Source organism: Rhinolophus sinicus, linkage group LG01 (assembly GCF_036562045.2).
Source record: "Rhinolophus sinicus isolate RSC01 linkage group LG01, ASM3656204v1, whole genome shotgun sequence".
NCBI classification, from domain to species: Eukaryota; Metazoa; Chordata; class Mammalia; order Chiroptera; family Rhinolophidae; genus Rhinolophus; species Rhinolophus sinicus.
In genome coordinates, this window is record NC_133751.1 from 171192556 (window position 1) to 171208598 (window position 16043).

The 16043-nt window shown below is 34.3% G+C and overlaps 1 protein-coding gene across 2 annotated transcripts in view; it reads right to left on the reverse strand.

Moving 5' to 3' along the window:
* Positions 1-16043, reverse strand: part of HIBCH (3-hydroxyisobutyryl-CoA hydrolase) — a 76134-nt gene that overhangs the window by 36556 nt on the left and 23535 nt on the right. For both annotated transcript variants that reach the window (XM_019740711.2, XM_074339398.1), the window contains exon 6: positions 14425-14477. In XM_019740711.2, the coding sequence (XP_019596270.1) occupies positions 14425-14477 (53 nt within the window). The remainder of the gene's footprint in view (positions 1-14424; positions 14478-16043) is intronic.

The window sequence follows — 16043 nt, forward strand, 5'->3', positions numbered from 1 at the left end:
TATAAGCCCCACATTCTTTCATGTAGAAAACATAGATCCTGTATTCATGGATTCAGTTATTTTATATTTACTTTTGTGTTGCACTTTTATTTTGTATTACATTTTGTTTCTTCTTTGTTTTAGGAGTGTCTATTTTTATTTCATTTATTTACTTTTATTAGTTTCAGGTGTACAAAACAATGTACTAGTTAGACATTTACACCCCTCACAAAGTGATAAGCTCCCCGCCCCAGTCTACTATCCTGCTGACATCATATATAGCTGTTACAATTCTATACATTTTGTTTCAATCATGGCTGATAAAACGAATGAAATCAAAGACAAGATGTTATTAGTAAGAAGTTACTAATGAAAAGCTTTCAGAATATGAGATCACTGACACAAGTACCATTAAGAGCCAATTTAAAAAGCCTTTCAATTAAGATGAAGGCTGGGAAAATTCAAGCCACCTGACCAAGAATATAAAAGCTGGTCCATGTTGAAAGGGCAGATTTATATCTAATTTTTGTATCTAATATAAAAGAACCCTTTATGGTTACTCAGAAGTTCCCCTTGAAACTTCTGAAATCTACTGTTACATTCTATTTAACCAGTAAGCTTAGCTGGTACTCCTTTGCTACACTACAAAGGCTTCAAAGTCTTCAAGTTTTATTGTACTAACTAATGGTTATAGAGATTCATTCCCCAAATGGAAGACAGTGTTCCAATTCCTAACTCTCCTAAATACTTTCTCTGCATCCCATGAAAACCAGTAGTCAAATCTCATTTTTCATTTAATTGGATATGTCTATAGCATTTGACGGGGTTGCTCACTCCCACTTCAGGAAACACTCCACTTGGCTTTGAGATACCATACTCTCTTGGTTTTCCTTCTATCTCATTCATTGCTTTTTCTTTTCTCCCTGAAATCAAAATGCTGATCTGCCCCAATACCTGCCCACTTCATCTGCACTCTGTTCTTTCTACATTCATTCCCTAGGTGATCTCTTCCAAGAGCCCCAAGAGTTTCAGGATTATCCACAACACTATAATTGAAGTTATTTCCCCATCTCTGATTTCTCCCGACTTTATACCTAGCTGTCTATAATTCAACATCTCTACTTGAATGTCTAATATATATCTCAAACTTCACACATCACAAGGAAATCTCTTGATTTCTCCTTAAGCATGCCACTCCCTCAGTCTTTTCCATTTCAGTAAATAGCACCACCATTCACCCAGCTGCTCAGGCCAAAAATCTCAGCAGCATCTTTCTTTCTGATCTCACAATCTAATCTATGAATCTGTCTTGACAGCTCTAACTTCAAATTATATCCTGGATAGGGCCTCTTTTCACCATTTCCACCATTACAACCCTAGTTAAAGCCACTATCATCTCTTGCCTGGGTTACTCTCTTTGGGTTCTGTTCTTGCCACAATCCATCCTCTACACAGCAGCCGTGTAAGCTTATTAACGTAAACAGTTCATGTCCTGCTCCTGCCCAAAATTCTCCAGTGACTTCTCATCACATTAAGATATTACCAAAACTCCTCATTATAGCTGATACATGATCTGGTTGGTCCCTTTCTATCTCCCTGATCTTACGGTCTACCATTTCCCAATTAACTCACTTTCACTCCGGTCAGTCACACTGGCTTTTTTTGTATTTAAAATGTTCTTAATTGGCATATAATATACATTCAAAAGTACACAAATAGTAACAATAAGTACACAAGTCAGTGAATTATACCAAAATGAACATACCCATGTAACCAAAACCCAGGTGAAAATTATTAAGAAATACCTTTATACACCTTGTCAGTCACACTGCTCCGTCCACCCTTCCATTAACTACTATCTGACTGCTAACAAAATAAGTTTTTCTGGTTTTGATCTAGATATAAACAGAATCATAGAGTATATGTTATTTATCTGACTTCTTTCAGTCACCATTATGTTTATGAGATTCATTCACATTGTGAATAGCAGTAACTTTTTTCATTGTATAGCATTCCTTTGTATGAATAAACAACAATTTATTAATCCTTTCTACTATAAATGACTAGTTAAGTTTTTCCAGTTTGGGGCTATTATAGATACTAATTCAATGACCATTCATTCAAAGACCATTCTTATGTATATTTTTTGGCACATAAGTACATACATTTTGGTTGGGTAATATACCTGGGAGTAAAACTGCTGGGTCAAAGAGTATTAATTCAATCACTTTTAAAAGATAATATCAAACAATTTTCCAAAGCAGCAGTACCAATTTCTACTCCACCAGTAATATATGAGTTTGGTATTCCACATCCTCACCAACACTTGAAATTGTCTTTCACATTTTAGCCATTCTAATATATTAGTATTTCATTGTGGTTTCAATTTGCATTTCCTTGATGATTAATACAGTTGAGTGCTTTTTCATGTTTATTGGTTATCTGGATATCCTCTTTGTGAAATATCTAATCTATTGCTCCTTTTTCCATTAGTGGTTCTTATCGTAGAAATTCTTTATATATTCTGAATATGATTCATTTGTTAGATATATGTATTTCAAATACCTTTAGTTAGTCTGTTGCTTGCCTTTCCATTCTCTTAATGATGTCTTAATGATGTCTTCTTGGACAGAAGTTCTTAATTTTAATGCAGTCTAATTTATTTTTGTCTATAGTACATTTAGTGTACTATCTAAATAATCCTTCCTACCCTCAAGGCATAACATAAGCATGTGTTCCAAACATTCAGGATGTTCTACTTATCTCTCTATTATTGATTGCCAGCTGAAATTCCATTGGGGCAGAGGACATAGTAAGATTAATCCTTTGAAATATGTTAAGACTAATTCTATGGCCAATTTTGGTAACCATTCCATGAGTGAATGAACATGTAATCTGCTGCTACTGAGTACATGTTAATTGGATCAAGTTTATTAGACAATGTCCACATCATGTCCACACACGTAAAATGTATGTGTAGACATGTACATACTGAGTATGTCTGCTTCATTTGTTATTGAAAAAAGTGTGTTCAAATTTTCTCCTAAAATGATGGTTTTGTCTATTTCCCATTTTAGAACTTTCCACTTTTTTGCAAGATCAAACATTTTTAAATGTTTGAAAATATCACATCCGTAGAATTATTTCAAACAGACAGAGATTTGTTCCCAGACTTGCTCAGTTTTAGTGCTAGTGTCATATTGTGTGCTATGAAACTCATTAAGTAATTTCAGTTCGGCTTCAGATTAGAGTTTTAGACAAGTATTTATAAAATATCTTTCTACAGTTGATAACTTTTTGGACTATAATCTCACCTTGGTGATGTTAAAACAGTGACGTGCTAAACAGAGTTTTCAACGGATTAAGCCAAACCCTACCTGCTCCTTAAAAGAGTTCTGGGCTAGCCACATTGGGCCCCAAATGCCCTAGGGTGCGCTAGGACTGAGGGTGACCTGGATTCAGACCAGTCCTCACTTGGAATGAAGCTCAGCTTCAAATCTTCCCAAAATTTGACTGAGATTATCTGGGATTAACAGTGCCCTTAGTCTAGACACCTATGGAAACAAAAGTACATCTTCCTCAGAGGAAGATAATGTCATCCTAGAGCTCAAATAATATTCAAGGAGAAATAACTCAATTATAAATAAACAGCACTCAGAAATAATCAGACACATAAAAGACCACATGACTAAAACCAAAGAGAAACAATATACACAATGGAAACAGATTCATAGGACATACAAATTTAGACTTGTCGTAGTTACCCATTTTATAATTAGAGAATGTCCTATTTCAAGAAAAAAGTTTTGCCATAAATGTACCTTATTTAATATTTAAATAGCTGTACCAGCTTTCTTTTAGTGTTGATATAGTATCTTTTCTACTCTTTTACATTTAACCCTTCTGTGACTTATATTTATGGTGTCCCGAGCATGCTGACATTCTTCGTTTTTACTGTTATTATTATTAACCAATCATCACTGCAGTGCAAGGCTGACACTATGCAGATGCAGTAAAATGAATCTGATCCATATTCATAATCTACTATAAAAGACTAACATGGACAAGCATACACAATTACTGAAGAAAAATAGAACAAATATATAAATGTAGTCAAACTCAGATGCCGTAACAAGCATGACAATGTACTTACTTAAATTTTGGCACCTCCTAAAGCCAAAACTTGGGCAATCTAAGACTGTTTTTAGAAATTAAAAGACATAGGTAGATGAGTTTTCAGGTTGTTCAATAGAGGGGGAAAGCTGGCATAGCTTTATTTAAGGCTTTTAAAGATCTAATTACTTAAAAAGCACAATAAATCCTTCAAAATGGAAATATGTTAATCAGTAGCTAGAAATAAGCATTCACTTTTATATTTTCAGATAATATTACTATTCTAGACAAAAAGCAACATTAACTTTTTCAAATTGATAATTATAAGGATATCTGAAGGTAACGTAAGATACAGTCAACCACTCCATATAATTTATATTAATGGCAACATTAAATCCTCCAAACCACAAACAAGGACATGTGTGGAACAATTTAATTTGGTGCTTGAAAAAGAAATGACAGATAACAGTAGTGCATCAAAATGAAATTTCCTGATTTTGGTGTCCTTATTCTTAGGCAATATACACTTAAAAATTTAGCAATAAAGGCTTATTATGTCTTCAACTTCCTCTCAAATGGTTCAGAAAAAAATTATTCATAGATATATGTGGGGGAGATGAAGAGAGAAAAAAACATGTGGAAAATGGTAACAGGGGATATGGATGAGAATATATAGGAGTGCTTTGTACTTCTCTTGCATCTTTTCTGTAAGTTTGAAATTGTTTCACAATAAAAAGTTTTTAAAAAATTAAAATTAAATGTTCCAAAGGAAATGGAGCCAACAACCACAGTTAAGAAAACAAACCAACAACCACAGTTAAGAAAACAACAAACTCAGAAAGGCATACAACGGGGTGATGTAACTAATGCTTACACCAAGAGTCGGGGATTTAAATTCTAATCCGAGAGAATGAGTGAACTGCCTAGAACGAACACTGCATCACAGTGTCAGACAGTATGTGAGAGTCTTTCCTCACCATCGTTTAGGATTATAAATGGTGCTTTGAAATAGGTATATATTTTTGCTAAAAATTCAAATAGATTTTTCACCATATATTATTTCACACTGTTATAGAAGTTAACATCATAACTATAAAATAAGTTTCATAATGTATCTCTGGGATCTCAGCAGTCTGATCAGCAGGCTCCACAGTGAAAACAAAGGCTTTTTATTATGCTTATCATATTAACAGGCAAATACTGCATATGAATGGTAATGAAATATTCCTTATGTAAGTATAATATGCAGAGATAGGCAACAGATATTTTTTATCCTGCTTTGGATGCATATAATTCATGTTATTTTTGGATGAAAATTATATTAAACAGAAACAAATAACTGAGGTAGAAATATTCTACCTGAATCAATTCTTCCCAAATAGCTATTCTTTTTTTTTTTTTTTTTTTTTTTTTAATCTCAAATAAATGTTTGCTGCCTCTCCCTTTGGAAGGCCTTTTTATTTTTACGTCTACACTCTCAGTATATTTGCTGCTTTCTCTGTCAGACAAGTTTACCTGTCAATATAGTTGTTTTATTTTCACTTCCCAGGGCAATCGCACTGCAGGACCTTCCTTTAGTTTCTTGACTGGTCACCCTTTATCTTTGCACATCTACTTCAAGTCTAGTTTCATCACACTTGCAACTGGCTGCTTCCACTTTAAACCCACAAAGAACAAATAAGAATCACAGAGCTTAACTCATACATGACTTATATTCATGTATCTGAAATCTTGTGGATAGCAACAAGAATGTCTATTGATAGACAAGAACACTACAAGAAAAGGAAATTACAGGCCAATATTCCTAAACACAGATGCAAAAATCCTCAAAATATTAGCAAATCGAATTCACCAATACATTAAAAGAATCATACACCATGAACAAGTAGAATTTATTCCCGATGCAAGAATGGTTCATCATACGCAAATCAATGTGATACACCATATTAACAAAATGAAGGATAAAAATCATATGATGATCTAAGAGATGCAAAAAAGCATTTGATAAAATTCAATATCCTTTCATAATAAAAACTCTAAACAAATTAGGTATAGTCATGTGTCACATAACAACGTTTCACTCAATGCATAAACCACAGTGGTCCCATAAGATTACAATGGAGCCGAAAAACTCTTGTCACCTATGTCGTAGCACTACACACTACTCATATGTTTGTGGGGATGGTGTAAATAAACCTACTTCATTGCCAATTGTATAAAAGTATAGCACATACAATTATGCACAGTACGTAACACCTGAAAAAAGATAATAAATGACTAAGTTACTGGTTTATATATTACTAAACTACACTTATCATGATTTTAGAATGTTCTCTTCCTACTTATAAAAAAACTAGTTTGATGTAAAATAGTATGTTGTGTTCCACCAGGAGACTTATACATCATGTGTTTGCTGCATCTCTTTATTGCCATCATTTTCTCTTGTGACTGATTTAATAAGCTGTATCATCTAGGTTTGTGGAAGTGCAATGATGTTTGCACTATGATGTTTGCTCAATGACGAAATTGCCTAACAATGTATTTCTCAGAAAGTATCCCTGTTGTTAAGTGGCATATGACTATAGATGGAATGTACTTCAACATATAAAGGCTCGTATGACAAGCCTACAGCTAACACCATACTGATCAGGGAAAGGCTGAAAGCTTTTCCTTTAAGATCAGGAACAAGACAAGAATGCTGACTCTTGCCACTTTTATTTAACATAGTACTAGGAGACCTAGCCAGGGCAATTAGGCAAGAAAAAAGAAAAAAAAGTAACCAAATCTGAAGGGAAGAAGTATACTGTCTCTGTTTAAAGATGACATGATATTATATATAGAAAACCTTAAAGACTGTTAGAACAAATAAAGTCAGAAAGGTGCAGGATACAAAATCAGTACAAAAAAATCAGCTGCACTTCCATATACTAATATGAACTTTCAGTGAGAGAAATTAAGAAAACATTCTTCTTTACAACTGCATCAAAAAGAATAAAATACCTAGGAATAAATTTAATGAAGGAGGTGAAAGAGCTATACACTGAAAAAAAATAAGACATTAATGAAAGAACTGACGAAGACTCACATAGAAGATATCCCGTGCTCATGGATTGGAAGAATATTGTTAAAATGTTCATACTACCCAAAGCAATGTACAGAGTCAATGCAATACCTATCAAAATTCCAATGGCACTTTTCACAGAAATAGAACAAACAACCTTAAAATTTGTATGGAACTACAGAAGTCCCCAAACAGCCAAAGCAATCTTGAAAATGAACAAAGCTGGAGGCATCAGACTTTCTGATTTCAAACTGTATTACAAAGCTATAGCATTAAAACACTACAGCACTGGCATGAAAAGAGACACATAGATCAATGGAACAGAATGCAGAGCCCAGAAATAAAGCCACACATATATGATCTATTAATTTTCAACAAAGAAGCCAAGAATATGCAATGGGAAAACACAGTCTCTTCAATAAATGGTGTTGGGAAAACTGGATAACCACATGGAAAAATAATAAAACCAAATCCCTATTTTCCATACACAAAAATCAACTCAAAATGGATTAAAAACTTGAATGTACGCCCTGAAACCGTAAAAACCCTACTAGAAAAAACAGGGGGTAAGTGTGTTGGTGTTGGCAGTGATTTCCTGGATGTGACAGCAAACACAAAGCCAAGGAAAGCAAAAACAAACAAGTGAATTATATACAACTAAAAGCCTCTACACAGCAAAGGAAACCATCAACAAAATGAAAAGGCAACATCTGGAATGGGAGAAAATATTTGCAAACCATATATCTGGTAAGGGATTAATTTCCAAAATATACAAGGTACTCATACAACTCAATAACAAAACAAACAAACAAACAATCTGATTAAAAAGTGGACAAAGGACCTGAATAGACATTTTGCCAAAGGGGACATATAAAATGGTCAAGAGATACACGAAAAGGCATTCAACATCAGTAATTATCAGGGAAACGCAAATCAATACCACAATGAGATATCATCTCACACCTGTTAGGATGTCTGTCTATTATCAAGAAGACAAGAGATAACAAATGTTAGCAAGGATGGGGAGAAAAGGAAACCCTTGCACACGGTTGGGAGGACTGCAAACTGGTACTGTAAACTGGAAAACAATATGAAGGTTTTGCAAGAAATTAAAATAGAACTACCATATCATCCATAGCAAAGTGAGCTGAACTCAAAAGGTTCTATAAAAATCTTAATTAGTAAAATTATTTTATCTGTTCTTTCATAAGCTCTCAGGTTCTAATAAGTAACTAAATGTTACGAAAATCCCAGCATTTTATCATAATAAACAATGTTCTTTTAAAATGTCATCTATTCAATTGTCACTAACAACAGCAAACATACCTTTAAAAACTGAGCAATGATGTACTTCATGTCTTATAGATCTTTGCAATACATTAACATAATTCAACCTTGAGGACTTTAATTATTTTCATAAGAAAAGTACATGTCTCAATTAATCAGCGACTAATCTTAATCTGCTTCAGCACTTCCCATTTAACTGAGCACTAATCAATTTTCCATGTGGCTGGTTTGTGTCTCAACAAAGTCATACGGGTATTGCATACGCTCACTGTTTCCATTCCAAATCCCACTTCTCTAATCCTTAGAACATACCCCTTTAAAATATCCCTTAAAACTTTTAATTTTCCATTATATTAATCACAAAACCCTTTCATTAGCAGAATCTTAAGGACACTTTGAAAAACACAAAATTGATACCATCCTGCATGCATATTTTGAGTTGGGTTGTGGGGAGTTAACTTTGTTTCTACTGTAAAATGCACTGGAGGGAGAGAAAAGAAAGGGAGGGAGAGAGTAAGTGAGGGAGGGAGAAAGGAAGAAGGGAATTCTTTAAAGAAAAACTTGAAAGTTCTTTAAATCCAATTCAGTTGAGAGGGAAATGTGGGTGGTACTACATGTACAGAATAAAAATGTAAGGATTTTCTGTTCAATACATACCTAAAATTAATTTTAATTTTTAAAGCAAATTTGCCTATTAGCTATTAACTTGAGAAAATAGGACTTCCGATATCTCAAGTAAAGGGTAAAGGAAATTTAAAATTTGTCTTCCTAGGAAACAGAATGAACTACTCTTTCAAATTGCTATTTATAAAAAAAAAAAGTTTGTCTCTTTAAGAAACATTGGAATGATATAATCTTACAAAATTTTAGTATATGTGCTGCCGTAGCGAGCACAAATCTTACAAAGTTTTAATTAACCTATTGGAGAAGCACTCAGAAACATTCATTTTTATTTTACTGCATACCTAAACATTGAGGAAATGTTCTAATTTCTGAAATCTGAAACAGAATTAGCCATCCCCTTTACAAAGTGTTATGCTGCTCTTCAGGGTGGATGACAAGAGACAGTAAAACTGTCATTGTTCTTGCTGGAAAAAAACATTTTCTACAGTAAAAAGAAAAGAAAAAAATTCAAGCTCTATGGTGCCATCTTTAGGACTGTTCAAGTTTTCTTAACAAAACTCTAAATTTTTATAAGAAACAATTTACTGATCAGAATCATGATGAAGACAGAAACAATTACTATTTGTTTACCTTTTCTTAAGCCGCCTTTGCCCTATCTTATTCTCATATTAGGATTAAAAAACAATTATTAAAATACATTAAAATATTAACATATATTACATATTAAAATATTAAATATGAAAATATTTAAAATAATTACATAATTATGTATAATACTAACATTCTACAAAAAATTCTGACAATAAAGGCTTTTAGGGTAACGAACTCCGTGTTCAACACCTTATGGTAGTGGTTTCTAAAGTGAGGTGCCACCAGTACCATCAGCAGCATCTGGGAATGTGTTAGAAATGCAACTTCTCAGGCCACACTTCAAACTGACTAAGCTGGAAATTGGAGGAGGAGGAGGTATCTGTTTGAACAAGCCCGCCAAATGGTTCTTGCAGAAGCTAACCTGTGAGAACCATTGTCTTAGGAGAATTCGGAAAAAGATACCCAGGTAACACTGAATCACACACATGGTTAAGAATACCAGTGGATCAGCAGCAGTTCATAACCTTAACTTCACATCGGGATCACCAGGGAGCTTTAAAAATGCCTGGTTCCCACTCCAATATCTGATTTAATGGTTTGTGGAGATGAATAAAGCCTGGGCACTAGAATTTTTAAAAGACTCGCAAGTGATTCTAAAATACAGCCAAGGTTGAGAGCCTCTGATCTATTAAAGCTGGACCTCACTAAGAGTCTCAGATTAAGCAAAGTTTACAAAATCTCATTATAAAAATAAAGAGCCAGTTCTCTTCCAGTCTATTTCTCTTTCAAGGCTACACTAAATGTTTATTATTGTTTAGAGTAAAACTGTTTTAATAATTTATTAAATATGTACTGTGCATTGCTAGTTGTTATGGGAAGGTTAAAAAACAAAAAGGCATGATAGTACTTGCCTTTACAGACCATAGAATATACTTGGGCCTATTTCATAGTAACTAAGAATGACGTATAAATGCCAAATTTGAAGTACAGATTGAAGGCATTGAGTCAGTAGAAACATAAATCACATTTAATCATAGTAGTATTTAAGACTGTCAAAAATAGGGTAGATCACCAGTCTTTAAGGATGAATTAGATATAGAGTGCACATGGAGCATGTAGTGCGCAGATCTGATGGGAGAAAAGACACATACGAGGTGCTATCAAACAATACGGTGAATGTTTAAACAAAAAAATGCATTACAGTAAAAGGCACATTGCCATTAATCCCCCTCAAAATACTTCCCTTCGCTTCAAACACACTTATCCCACCATTCTTGCCACTCTCTGAAGCAGTTCAGAAAATCCTCTTTTTTGAGTATCTTTAGTTGCGCTGTTGTGGCTGCCTCAATTGTCTGACTCGATTTGAAACATTTACCTTTCATGGTCATTTTGACTTCGGGGAAGAGCCAGAAGTGGCACGGTGCCAGATCCGGTTAATAAGGTGGCTGAGGACACAACGTAATGTTTTTATTTGACAGAAGTTGCCGTAGCAGAAGCAATGTGTAACACGGAGCCTTTCCGTTGATCACAAAATACGGTGAATGCTGCTGCCGAGTGCCATCCAAGGGAAAGGCAGGGATTTTCAATACAGGAAGTTGTACCTTGAACCTTAGTAACAGTGTGTGACAATTTTCAACTTGTTCGGTGCAGTCAGTGAGATGTGAGCTATGGTTGAGAGAGGTGTGTTTTAAAGTGTGCCATAAATCATCCTCCATCATGACAATGCTCTGTGTCACACATTGCTTCTGGTATATGGCAATTTCTGTCAAATAAAAACATTACAGTGTGTCCTCATCCACCTTATTCACTGGCTCTGGCACCCTGTGACTTCTGGCTCTTCCCCAAAGTCAAAATGATTCTGGACATTGAGGCAGCCACGACAGCACAACTAAAGACACAAAAGAGGACTTCCAGACAGCAATGTGTCTTTTAGTGTAATATATTTTTTTATATTTAAACATTCACTGTATTGTTTGATCACACCTCTTAGGTTTTATTGGGGGGGCTGACAATACGTAAAAAACCTTTCTCAGTGAAGAGTTCCTCATCTGAACCACGTATCAATGCAAATGAATTGACTATTTTCTCCATTTTCCCAAGGATGGTAGTACATACTTGGTACCACTCTCGAAGCACAGGACAGAAATAGGACACAAGTTAATTCTTTACATACAATGGATGCCGTGGGTCACAGATTCTCACACTAACATGACCCAAAATCACTAGGAAGGCTTGTTAAGAGACCCCTGGGCTCCACCACTACAGTCTGACTCTGCGGTAGGGCCCAAGAATGTGTATTTCTAACCAATTCCCAAGTGCAGCTGATACTGCTGCAAGGATGACACCTTGAAAACATTGCCTTAGGGTACCAAGGTTTAATTCTCTGGTGGTATTCTGGTTAACAAAGGCTGATATAAAGTATATTTTCATTTTCATTTGGAAAGTCATTCATACTCCTTAAAGCAAATGCAGAAAACAGAGAACAATAGGAAGAGGCAGCATCACTCTTACTCCCTCTATTCAAGATAACATTATCTTATCTGTTTTACTGCAGTCTTCTCTTTAGAAACGAATGGAGTATTCTTAGCTGTAACATATATAGGAATGTATACAAACACTGCCCCAACCTCTACATGTCACGGAGGCCAAAATGCATAGCCAACTCATTCAGATGTGGTATGCTAGAGCATTAATTCTTCTCAGGCTCCTATAAAAAGACAGTTCTGCCCACTGACAGTACCACAGGGCAGTTCACCAATACTGTCATATCATAACTAGTCTGTGTTATTACATTTGGTCAACTTGACCAAATGTTTAATGAAATATTTTCAACAATGTTATGTCAGCGATATATTTTCCAAGCCTTTTGATTTCTGAGAATATTTTTCTTTTACACTTACCCTAAATGGCAGCTTGATTAGGTAGAAAACTCTTGGGTCTGAATTACTTTATTTCATAACTTTCTCAATCCACTGACTTCTGGCACTTAATATAACAAAGTCTGAAACCAGAATGATTTCTGTTCCTTTGTACATACCTGTATTCACTAACCATCCTTTCACCGCCACTCCTTGGTCTGAATACTTGCAATTAGTTTTTGTTTGCTTGGGTTTTTTTTTTTTTTAATTTAAAGCTTATAATTAAAAAAAAAAATAGTTAACTGAGCTTTTATCTAGGTGTTGATCTCTTTTCACTGATTTTATCTGGAATGCTGTATGTCCTTTAATTATACATACCTCGGGCTTGAGAGTTTTTTGTTTTTAATAAAAGAAGTCATCTTTAATTATAACTGACCAGCATTTCTGTTCCAAGTGTTTGATTTCTTTTCCATGGAGTATTTATCATTCCTTTGTTAGGTTCTCAGTATCTTTCACATTTCATTACCACAAAATGTTTACTGTCATCATTTTTATCTGTGTCTTTTTTGGTGAGAGCTTGTCAAGTTTGTCTTCACAGATACAACTTCATTATTTGTAACATTAAATTTTACTCCTTCTAATCTATTGATTCCAAAGAGGAATGTCAGTTCTGTTGTCGCATTTTAGTTTCCAGTCATCCTTCCTTATGTTACCTGGGTTTCCTTTTCAACCTGTTAACCTTTCATTTGAGCTCGTTACCTTATGGGCTGCTTTTCCTATTTTATTGGGGCCACATCTTTTTTTACATATTATTAAGTATGCCCCATGATTTTTGTTTTATTTCCTGGTACCTTTCACATTCACAGAGCAGCTCTTCCTTCAAAGCTTCAAATTATTTTCCTTCCCCTTGTTCTGCCATATTTTTTCAGGGAGCTCTTATTTTCCCCATGTTAATACTTCCTTGATAAAGAAAACACAATCAACTCATGCTCAGTACCTGTCAACAAGCAAGGAGGTACAGTCTGCCCTTGATCCTGCCGTCTAACCATCGCTGCTAGTGACATCCCTTCCCAAAATGCTGTGCAAGATCTAAGCAATTCCCAGTGACCAACAGGCTTCATCTAGTGTGATTCCATGAGAAAAAGAGGAGGACTTCTTGTATTCCCACTGATTAAATCTCTGAAACACTGGGACAAGTGAAATTTTTAAAATTCTACCCTTTGACCTCCTACTATCTACCTAAATCCTACCTTTTCTTGCCATGAAGACTCTGACCTCTCATTTCTTTAAAGGTTTGTCTTTGTTATAATCAGTGCCATACAAATTTACCACTTGTCAGTAATTATTTCACGTTTTCTTCATCTCCATATCAACTTGTTCAAGGCCAGTGACATTTAAGACTTTTTTGTAATAGTACAGACTCAAATATTTGTCAACTGATAGAAAAGCAGTACCAGAGAACTTTACAAAATACTCACTTTCATTACTAAGGTGAGATTTTGTGCAACAGATATGATTTTGGCAAACACATCCCCACTATTCAGAGTCTACAAAAAAACCCTCCATTTCAGATTCTCTTCTGAAGCTGTTGGAAACAATCAGTTTACTTCTAAGTAGAATAAGGGTTCTACATTACAGGAAAAAGATTCAATGAATTCTATTGGTTAGAAAAGCTTGCTAATTCAAGAAGCTGAAATAGCATATAACATAATTAAAAACATATTCTTTTGGGTGGAGATAGTCTGAAAGTGCTATAAGTATTATATCCCAAGCCTGCAAGGCTCCAAAATCCAAATATGATTTTGTTTCAATGAGTTCTACTGTATTATACTTATCACCTCACTTCTGCTTAATAATGAACTTATTTTTAATACAAATCACATATTTATGAGAGTAAAACAGTCTACTTACCCCACCCATTGTAATTCCATGAATAAGTGCAACATATGGTTTCTGGCAAGAATCTAAAAGAAATAGAACTGTAATTAGGTGCAATATTTAAAGTACATTTATTTTTTTCCAAAAACATGTTACATTAACTCTATTTTCCCAAGGAAATTCTTACAAGAAATATCATGGTAGACTAAATGTATGGCTTGTAAACATGTTCTTTTAAAAATGTTAATCCATAAACAATCCTGATCGCCTGTTCATTATCATTTAACAACTCTTCAATTTGAAACAAATGAAAGCCTTATATAAGTCACCTATTGAGGAATACAATTAACTGCCTTACAAGCAACTGACATTTATGTATATACTTGTGTTTTAAAGAACATAATTTGTTTTTTATACATCTAAAGTAATATCTGGAAACAAAGAGCAGTGCAGCATAAAGGAAAAAGCATGGATTGGAAATTAAAAGACCAAGATTGTAATCTCAGCTTTGTCATTAGCTGGCAATTCAACTATATTCAATATATATACAGGCATTTCATACACACACCCACACCCACACATACCGGGGGTGCCAAAAAAATATATACATATGACTTATATTCATCTTTTGTTATTGTTATATATTGAGTATTACAATTTTAATACATTTTCATTTCTTAAAATGTGTATACATTTTTTTGGCACCTGCTATACACACACACACTGGCAATTCAATATATATACTAGCATTGGGCATAAATATACATATTTACATATATATACACACACATTATATGCATGTCACATATGTGTGTATCATATATATGACACTCAGATTAAGTTTGCTCATCTATTACATGACAAGACTTAATATATGGCCTCAGAAGTCCCTTCCCACTCAAAAATTCTGTATACTTTTACTCTGTTCCTTTCCCTTTTTTGTTTTTCCTCTGAGCGGGGGAGTTGCCTGCAAAATAAAAATGTAAATCACTGAGTTTATGTTACAGCTTGTTGCCAATATGATCTCCTTACCAAAGGCCAATATCAAACTATAGTTTTAATCCAGCTAACAATTCGGTAAATATTCCCAATTTGCCAAATGAGCCACCAAAGCCCAAATCTAATTTCACATTCATGAAGACCTCCATAGCCCTCAATTTTGAACTATAATTCCCTAGAAACTATGAAAAGAAATTTCTCTATTGATTGAAATGGAGACAGACACACATACACATAGACACACACCATTTCAGCTATAGATACATATATCTCAAATATAAAATATTAGAAACTAATTGATGCAGGACATAAAACCAGAATCTGTCAAATTCCTTATCGACCAAAATACATCATTACAATGTGTAGAAGTTATACCTTGAAGGCTTTCTCTCTGTAGATTACCATTTTACCAAACTCTCTTTTCAAACTACTCAGAGGTGTTTTCCTTATCCTTTCATTTAGTAAAGAACTACACTGTCTAATATAGTACCCTCTATCCAAACGTAGCTATTTAGATTAAAATTAATTACAATTAAATAAAATTTAAAATTCAATTTCTTGATCACACTAGCCTCATCTCAAGTACTCATTAGCCACCTGTGGTTGTGGCTATCATACGGGGACAGCACAGATAAAGAATATTTTCATCATTG